The sequence below is a fragment of the Bidens hawaiensis genome, unplaced genomic scaffold (assembly GCF_021521415.1).
Source record: "Bidens hawaiensis isolate Kalapana, Puna unplaced genomic scaffold, B.hawaiensis_p1.1 tig00002525_1, whole genome shotgun sequence".
NCBI classification, from domain to species: Eukaryota; Viridiplantae; Streptophyta; class Magnoliopsida; order Asterales; family Asteraceae; genus Bidens; species Bidens hawaiensis.
In genome coordinates, this window is record NW_027491138.1 from 1,310,412 (window position 1) to 1,320,453 (window position 10,042).

Consider the following 10,042-nt stretch of genomic DNA (forward strand, 5'->3'; position numbering starts at 1 on the left):
TTGTATAACCTAAACTTAATCGGCTAAAAAGTGGACAACCATAAAATATTGTAAGGCTTTAATTTACTCTTATTTTACAATTGAATTTTATAAAGCTTTGAGTTACCTAGTTTTTATGTGGGCCTTCTATGATTCATCCATAAAATAATGGTATGTTGGTTTTTATTAATTTTAACAATTTGGTCACTGTCGGTCTCAACTAATGACTTGGTTACTAGCGGTCCCAACTTTTAACGTATTTGTTCCTAATGGTTCGCAACTAACAGAATCCTAACGCCGTTCGTTTCAAGTCGATGGAAAAACATTTTTGGCCTGAAAGTCAAATTTGTTGCCGGAAAACACCACCTGAACACCGCAACCACCACCAATTGACTCATCACCAACCAACGACCACCACTTGAGCACCATCAACCGATTCCGACGATAGTTCTAGGGTTTCCGACGACCTCAATAATTGGGGCTTTTACTATAAAAGGGTTCCTAAAGGTCCGATACAAAGTTACCAAGATGTTTGGGACGGAAATGTTGAGTTTTCGAGGAAAATTTGAGTTTTCCGGCCAAAAACGTTTTTCCGGCGACCTGGACATTAGGATTTTGTTAGTCGTGGACCGTTAGAAACAAATACGTTAAAAGTTGGAATCGTCAGCAGCCGATTCGTTAACTGTGACCGATAGTGACCAAAAGACGAAAGTTGGGATTAATAAAAGCCAATATACATAAAATAATTAAGAATCAAATATCAAGTATTTGTGATAAGTTTTCAAAATCAAGTTTGAGCATATACTTGTTACAAATTTTCTTTTAGAGTTTCCGAGATTTATTTTTAATGTAATCCTATACGAATATAGTTAAACACAATCAATATTTTGAGTCCCTTGTCTAAAACCTACCAAATGATGGTTTTTTTCTTTATTAAATTTTAAAGTTTTTATATTAGATGTTTTGATTTAGCATTATTATAGAAATTGTTAGTAACAATTTTTTGAATTGAGTTTTAAATTAATCTTACTTTTAAGTTAAATGATTATAAAATAAACAAAGTGTAATTCATATAGTAACTTTATATACATACCAATGAATAAGAACACGTTAATAGGCTATTGTTAATAGGCATATCCGATGTAGTTAATAGGTTGTTGTTTTATAACACGTTATCAACACAAATTCAAGATTTGCAAGGCTAATATATATGTGTGCATCTTCTGTTTATTACGTTTGATTGTAGGTATTTTGTATATTGTGTATTGAATTATCATCATCAATAATTCAAGATTTTGTCATAAAATATCATCACTAATGTTGGTGATAAGTTCATTTTTCTCTGTTACAAGTTATCGAAAATAAGATTGTTTATTTTTAGGTGAGAGGTAAATATAGTACATATTACATCTTTATTCTGAATATTTATTATCATGTATTAAAAGATGTCCATTTTCTTTTTGGTTGGCAATACGAAAAGATAGCTACCATTTACGGTTATTATATATATGAGTATAAATTTTCTTGACATCTCTGTATTAATTAGGTTTGTTTAATTTTATGATAATTGTTGTTTATTATATAAATATATAAGAATTGAGCATGTGAAATATTAGTTGATGAGCAAAATATGTTTGGAACTTACTTTAATAGTAAAAAATTTGAGATACATCTGTATTAGCTTAAACAATAAAATTTGTAAGTTATTTATGATATTTCATGAAAACTTGCTATAGATAGTTGTTTACGTTTCAAATTGGAGTGAAAATACGTGTATATAAGATATGCTTGTGATTGACTATACTTTAATAGATTAATACATGATTATGCATATTTTCCATTAATGTCGTGTATTGTATACTTCATATTGATGGTGCGTATATCATATTCTATATGTTACTATTCATTGATTAGAATAACTAAACAAAAGTTACGGTTTATTATCACTCGAAGTACCGATTGCAATCAATACTTAATAAATCACACCATTGTAGAATGGTGCATTATAATATCGGAATGTATAATATGATTTCGTGACATACTTCTTGTCAAGATATTAATTTTATACATCGCTTTGAGGTTGACAACTAAAAGACCCACTTGTGTTCTATTATTACTATTGTGATGGCTTAAATATGTGTTTTACTGAAATTATTTAAGGTAAGTATATGATACCTGATATGATATCTAAAACCAAAACTCGCTAAATCTCATTATTAGTTTATAAAAGGTCATAAGCTTTTATTCCAATATACATTACACGAACAGCTTAAACTTAGTTTATATCATATAATGAGAAGATTATTATTTACTAGAGCATGTTAAATAAAACATTTCTGTTATTCTGTATGTCAAATCTCAAATATACTTGTGAAGGAGCAATATTGTTAAAGAATATATGAGGTTTGAAAAGACCATCATGAAATTTATGTGGTTTATTCCATTCCTTGAAGTTGATGTGATAATATAATGAGCATTGTAAAGATCGTCATCATGTAATTAATAGAGGAAATTGTGGTGATTCTAATTCGTTTAAGTGAATGTGATGATAAGATCAACCGAGTTAATGGTGATCATGATATTAATAAGATCAAATGAGATTGTAATAACGCTCCTAATAATAACGAGATAAACCAAATTAATAATAAAAGTGGCCATAAGTTGTGGTACACTTGTTTTGTTGAATGATCATAAGAATCTAATGTGGAAAAGTGCAAACATGATTAATTTTCAAATTAATAATGCTCCTTACTCTTGGATAATATGCCATGTACTAAACAAGCACTATACTCTTGAAGTGTCCCGGGTCTAATAATTTCTCCGATAGTTTGTTCTGGACTACCGCAAAGCATTCTTCATTTAGACATACTGTCGACAACCCCTCCAGCTTCTTCTTATTCGAAAGAAGATCTTTTAAGAATTTAGCATATTTGGGCATATGCTGGAATGCTTCGACAAACGAAAGATTGATTTTTAACTGTTTAAGCATGCCCAATAAATGTCCATATTCCTGCACATACTTCTGCCATAGAAGACGCACAGGATACGGAACTCGAGTAAGATCAACTTCGGGACTCTTCTTCTCTTCAATCTTCTTCTCAACAACTTTTTCCATAGGAGACTCACTGTATGACGCGGTACTTGCTGGGGCTAGCCTCACGTGCATCCTCACAGGAGCCTCAATCTCTATCTCCTCGTCCACCGGCTCCTCCTCATATGCCGGTCGCTGCTCTTTATCGCCTCCTCTGCCACTGGGGGTGGTCACCGCCTTCAACTGTGCCTTAGGGTTAAGCTTGGTGCTGCCCTGAAACGCTCCGACCTGCTTATTAGGTAGCCTCTGCTTCATCATCTCATCCACCTTTCGAGACATCTCTAACAATGACTACTGCTGGTTCTTCAATATGGTGTCATGCTCAATCAGTCTTTGTTGTGTGTTATTATCTATGTCAATAAGGTGGGAAAGCATGGTAGATTGCTTTGTTAGAAGCTCTTTAAGATCCAGATCCATACCACTACTCTTCCCCGCACAAGAACTCCCTACTGTCCTAAGTCTCTGACCTGCCCCTGCTCCTGCCACGGCTGAAGCCCTGAGCATTACATCCCAACCTCCAACCAAGGTTGGAGGTATTTCTCCATCCAGAGCTCCCTTAGGAATGCGGTCCTCTATTCTGATTACCCAAGTAGTCCACCTGCTCCTGCTGATCAACGATAATCAACTGTGTCGTGCCCTCCTCGGTAGATCTTGTATCTCTAAACGACCTTCTTCAAGTCTTTAATCTCTTTCTGCATGGCCTCTAAGGCAGCCGTGATGCTAGTTTCATTCGAGACTTGATAGACGCCTCGAGTTGAAGAAGTGGCTATTTTAGAAATACCTCGGGCGGACAGCTCCTGTTGCTCGGCTAGGGCGAGACTCTCAAACGACTCACACTTATCTATAGCCAGCTTCTCTAATATGTTCCCTCCAGCTGACGTATTGAATCTCTGCTGCATCTCAAAGGTCAGTCCATTATAGAATTTCTCAACTACGGCCCATTCAGGCAGACCATGCTGGGGGCATCTACTAAGCATATTATGGAACCTTTCCCAAGCCAAAGGGTATGGCTCGACATGGTCCATGCGGAAAGAATAGATCTGATCACAAAGTAGCGAGACTTTAGATTGCGGAAAATAATTCTTAAGGAATTTAGATTTAAGATCATCCCAGGTAGTGATGGACCTAGGGGGAAGGCTTTCCAACCAAGATGAAGCTCGACCCTCTAGAGAAAATGGAAAATAATGAAGGTAGATGGAAGCACGAGTGACGCTGGCGATATTAAAGTGTCGCAAATACGAGTGAATTTATTCAGATGGCCAGGTGCGTCCTCGTCTTCAAGTCCGTGAAATGGGGAAGAATCTTACTATACTATTAAATCAATACAAGGTTTTCACATGGCATTCAACTATCATGTCCACATATGCTTCTAACTCATCAATTTTTCATTTATATAATTTTCACATGTTAATTTGAACATTAATTTTAAACATTAACTCCTAAGTTGAAGAAAATTTTTAAAATAAATTGTTATAATCATCATTTATTGAGTAATAAGACAATTAATTGTTTTTATTGTTAATTTTTTTAAATTTAGATACTTTGTTATTTTATTATTTTGGATTTTGAGAAATTATTTATTAGCGTTTGGACTGGATGTTTGGGTTGGATGTTTGGATTGAAATGGTGGTTTAAGTCACGAGATTGGGATTATATTGTTGTTTTATTAAACGCGTGGTTTAATAAAAGTTATAATTATATCTCATTGTTATATTGATATTTTTAGCTTTGTTGTCTTAAATGTTTTATAATTTCAATAAAAATAGTTTTTATAATACACAACTTATGTTACAACATCTGCATGTTTATGCTTCATAGTTTACAATATATAACTTTAGTAGATGATGAAGTTTTAATTATTATGTTTTTCCTATTTCATGCTATAAGTTAAAAATGTGTGGCATATCTTAGAATTGTGTTTTAAATTGTTATTTTCCTCTATTTATATTTGTATTTTGGATTGTTTTAATTAAAACAACAATGTGATACCTTATTATAATAATAATAATAATAATAATAATAATGTTAAATTATCTGACATTTACAATTCATTAAAATGTATATCACATCCGCGCGCACACACACACACATAGTTAGTATTATTATTATATATGAAGTTTTATATATTTTTTCTATCCGTGTGTAACACGGGATCTAATCTAGTTAGTAATATAATTTATGACGTTAGTCGGAATCTGCCAGTAAGCCGACAAACAATCCAAACTCAACAAATAGTCATTCAAAACCTAGGTAACTAGGAGAGGTTTAACCAATAACCATGTTCAAAAACATTAAATATATAAGTTCAAACAATGAGTTCATAATAAAAATAATAATTTCAAACCGAAAACCGTATTTGGATGAGTAGATATTGAACCCGAACACCTATCTTTGCATGCTTACTTCTTCCCTGTTCTTCTTGCTTTGAATTAATGACTAAAGAAAACTTTTGTTCATCACCCACTGTAGCAATATAGTAGCTACAGTAGGGTTATGAGAAAAAAATTTCTCAATCAATATTCTTGTCCATTCTTTTTTTTTCTCACGGCAACCTAGAATAAATAATATAATTCTCTTGTTGCTTCTTGCGGCTCCTGTTCAATTATACACCAAATCAGCCGACCCTTTATATATTGCCACTAACCACGTTTTATTTTCGAGCCATCATCTAGTTTCCTCTAGCCCATATTTTATCTATGACTTGATTGTTGAAAACACTAATTCGGCCCACTCCTTATAACCGACTTCATATTTTTGTAATGTGTGGCCCAATAGATTTGTAGCTCAGCTCCCTTGTCAAAACAAATCAATAACGTAAGCCAAGTGGAAAAATAATTCACATGGACTTGCATCTGTATTTGAACATTTCGCTTAAAACAAATTCTATTAATTTATCTATAAAAGCATTAACAATCAGATTTGAATCCTTTTTTTATATCTTTTTATAACCTAAAAAATATAAAGCAAATCATATTTCTTTTTCTTAAACTAATGTTTTACTCATAATCTCAAATTTAGTAAGAATACTCCATATTAGCCCATTGCCTCATGAAACCTTTAAAATATAAATATAAGCGTAATAAAGAGTAATATTTTAATAACAACCAACTCAAAATTATAGAAAATAATATGTATATTTCAGACGACATCAATGCACTTGACTCGCTAACCGTTACATAGTACAAGTGTTTAAGTTATGAGAGTGTGTTCAACAACACATGACTCTAAGACTCACGTATGGACTCGCATAAACACAAACTTGACCCGATGGTCATTGGTGATTGCAATTAATGTTGATAGTTCTAAGTTGTTCCAACGTGCATCTTATGATACCCCATGATTATAACATCAAGCAATTGTCAAGTATTTCAAAGTCTGGTTGGGTTTCTCAAGATATTTTTATTATATTTTTGCTTTGTGTAAAACATTCACAACAATTCAATCATCACCAGTAGTTACAACTAATTCATTAGTTTGTGCAACAAAAGTATAGACTTGGCTAAACCCTTAAACCAAGCCAATTGGGTTAGTTTCCTGACTCAAAGTATGAACTTCGAGAAGTGGAACCAACCCATTTGTCTTGTTAATCTCAAGTTATGATGTCGGGAAGGTCAAAAAACATATTCCCGCATCAGATTTGACATCATGTTTTGTAAAATCATAAAAACTATGATCCACTCGTCCAAAAATTACAAACCCTGGTTTTATGAAAACTAGACTCGATGTAGTACAACCTAGAATCAATAATCGATCAAAACTCATCATTTATCATCGAGCTACAGTCAAAACCGTTAGCGAGTATGAATCTGTCAAACTTCTTATATCAATAAAACTCAATCAAAAGTCATGTTAACAACACACCTAGGGTTCTAATCAATCATATAACGATTACACATCATCATACACACAAGATATAACTCATAATACAAAAAACTTTCATATCAAGGAGGGTTTAATATTGAGGATCTGGAGATAATCAAAGAAGTGCTAATTATACGATGAATACTTACAATTAACGATCAAACAATCAAAATGAAGAACTCTAATCTTCCTAATCACCCACAAGGTCCCCAAATCACCCAAGAACTCATTTTTTTGTCTAAAGAGGGTTAGAAAGGGTTGTGGGTGATTAGGGTTTCAAAAATGGTTTTAAACAAAACTTTCCGATCTTGTCGTCTCCCGAGCGGCGTAGCGGCCGTGGCTCCATGCTACGAGGCATGCTCTAACTTTTTTTATTTTTTAAATAGAATTATAATAACCAATTATATTAGGTACATTGATTTTTATTAATCCCAACTATTGTCTTTTGGTCGCTGTCAGTCCCAACTAATGTATTGGCTACTGGCGGTCCCAACTTCTAACGTATTTGTTCCTAATGGTCCGTGACTAACAGAATCTTAACGCCGTTAGTTTCAGGTTGTCGGAAAAAAGTTTTTGGCTGGAAAAGTCAAATTTGTTGCCGGAAAACACCACTTGAACATCGCAACCACCACCAATTGACTCGCTCCCAACCAACTACCACCACTTGAGCACCATCAACCGATTCTGACGATAGTTCTAGGGTTTCTTGCGACCATAATAATTGGGGCTTTTACTAGAAAAAGGTTCTTAAAGGTCCGATACAAAGTTACCAAGATGTTTGGGACGAAAATGTTGAGTTTTCAGGAAAAATTTTGAGTTTTCCGGCCAAAAACTTTTTTCCGGTGACCTGAAACCAACGACGTTAGGATTTGTTAGTCGCGGACCGTTAGGAACAAATACGTTAAAAGTTGGGACCGTCAGTAGCCAATTCGTTAGTTGGAACCAGTAGTGACCAAAAGACGATAATTAAGATTAATAAAAACTAATATGCCATTATATTATGGCAAAGCATGTAACACGTAATCACATATTGTGCAACAACTAAATCATATTAACGTAACTAGTTTGACATTAATCAACAACGCGTACAGAAGTGCTCATGTGTGTGACTTGTCATTGACTCGTAAAAATGTTATGGATGCCATGCAAGATAATGGAGTTTGTGTTAATGGAGTTAACGTAAAAGTGTCCCAGTTTAAGTCTGCTATGTGTTTGTGTTTTGAAAGACCTTTCATTACAAAAAAGCCTGCGCACCCTCTAATCCTAGAACTCTAGAAGACCTGAACTATATTATTCTAACTTGTTCAAAGTTTGAAAACATAATCCCTTTAAAAAATAAAAACATCGCCCCTCTCCTCCTTTCTCATTCCTGTCGTCAACCTCCTCTCCTACACCACCACTGTTAGCGATTCCCCCTCTCCTCCACCCCCACCGTTGTCGTCCCCTCACCTCGACTCCCACCGCCGTAGTCACTAGCCACCGTCGCTCCACCTCTTCTAAGCCACATCCACCGACAAATCTCCACCCGCAGGTAATGTAACCCATTATGTTATGTTTTGCTATTGGTGTTCAGGTTTGAATTTGACACTTTGTTTGAATACGTTTAGGTTTGAATTAAGCACTTGATTTGTGCATTGAAAAATTGTTTATGTTTAGGTTTGAATTCAGCACTTGAAAAATTGTTTATCTTTAAGTTTGAATTGAGCACTTGGAAAATTGTTTAAATTTCAGTTTATTTTAGCTGCCTGCAAACGTCAACAAACAAACAATCTTTTATTACAGACTGCAGATGTTTGATCCACCTATTCTTCTACAGATATCTGCAGATATAGTTTACAGAATGCAGACATTTTAATTCCGATAAACAAATAACGACTTTGTCTATGCAATTAGACCACCAACCCCTTGTTAAAATATGGTAGTTAAGATGGAATTTTAATTACAATAAAACTTGCATACGATGAAAATTAAGAAAAGAAAGATTAATTATAAACTTTTGAGAGATTTTCTTTGATAATGCAGTTTTAGGATGATCTTTATATTGAATGCAGTTGGTTGTTTTATTAATTTATAGACTAATGATTATATAAATACAAACTATATATGTACTACCTTAAGTACGGAAAATTCTTTTTATAGTATTTAATTTTTTTTAAAAAAAGTAAATATAAACACATAATATATTAGCTGTCACTCATATCATCTTAATATCATTCTCCACTTAATCTTGATCCTATTTATATCCCTAGTTTAATTCTTCTTCTTCCTCACAACCCATCGATCAACACCTCCTTTTTCTCTCTCTACTTTACTCAACCATGCACGCTACTGATCTCGGTGATTACATCGGCATGGAGAGCTGTATTGATCTTGTTAATGATTATACTAATTCCAGCAAAGATGCACCCTTGAATCGTAAACCATGGGGACTCATTCATAAACGCAAGCCATCAACACCCGTCAAAGAATTCCCACCGCCTTTGCCGGTGCAAACGTCCACCGTGTTTAAACGGTATTGCACCGATGACGGCAGGCTTATAATCGCCGAGGAGAAGATTGATATTCCCAAGTGTCATTTCACTGCTCACAGATCTAACGGCAGACTCACTCTTGAAATCATTCCTTCTGAGTCGACTCATGTGGTTATGGAAGATAGTAAGGTGACGGTGGAAAGTGAGTCTGATGATGACGGTGGTATTGTTGGTGGTGGTGTAGAGGAATGTTTTAAGTATAGCGCCGCCGTGAGAGTGGCGGCGACGGGACCGTGTTCGATGGTGGAGCCAAAACAGCTTCATGCGATAAGGCCAGTGCAGATATAGCAAGGCCGATATGATGAGATATTAAAGGGTTTTTTTTATTATTAAATTTTGTTTTTTTTTATTTTTCGGTTTTGAGTTAATAAATAGTCTTTTTAAATTCCGAAAATTAATGAACCGTTTTATCCGAGTAGAATTCAAAAGTTTAGCTTTGAGTTTGAATCTGTTGTTTCATTTTCAATGGTCTGTGTGATTGATCCACACATTAACAAAATATCGTCATAACTTGGGTCATTGGATAAAAATATTAATTCCCAAGGCTAACAATATGTATATGTTATTGCTTTTTTAATGA

At 34.3% G+C, this 10,042-nt stretch overlaps 1 protein-coding gene across 1 annotated transcript; it reads left to right on the forward strand.

Annotated features, from left to right (window-relative positions):
• The first annotated feature begins 9,249 nt into the window (after positions 1–9,249).
• LOC143620061 (uncharacterized) lies at positions 9,250–9,750 on the forward strand. The gene has a single exon (XM_077091850.1). The coding sequence runs from the start codon at positions 9,250–9,252 to the stop codon at positions 9,748–9,750; it is 501 nt and encodes a 166-aa protein (XP_076947965.1).
• The last annotated feature ends 292 nt before the right edge of the window (positions 9,751–10,042 follow it).

Excerpts from the sequence above, each read along its gene's own strand:
- LOC143620061 (XM_077091850.1), top strand. The coding sequence starts at position 9,250 with ATGCACGCTACTGATCTCGGTGATTACATCGGCATGGAGAGCTGTATT.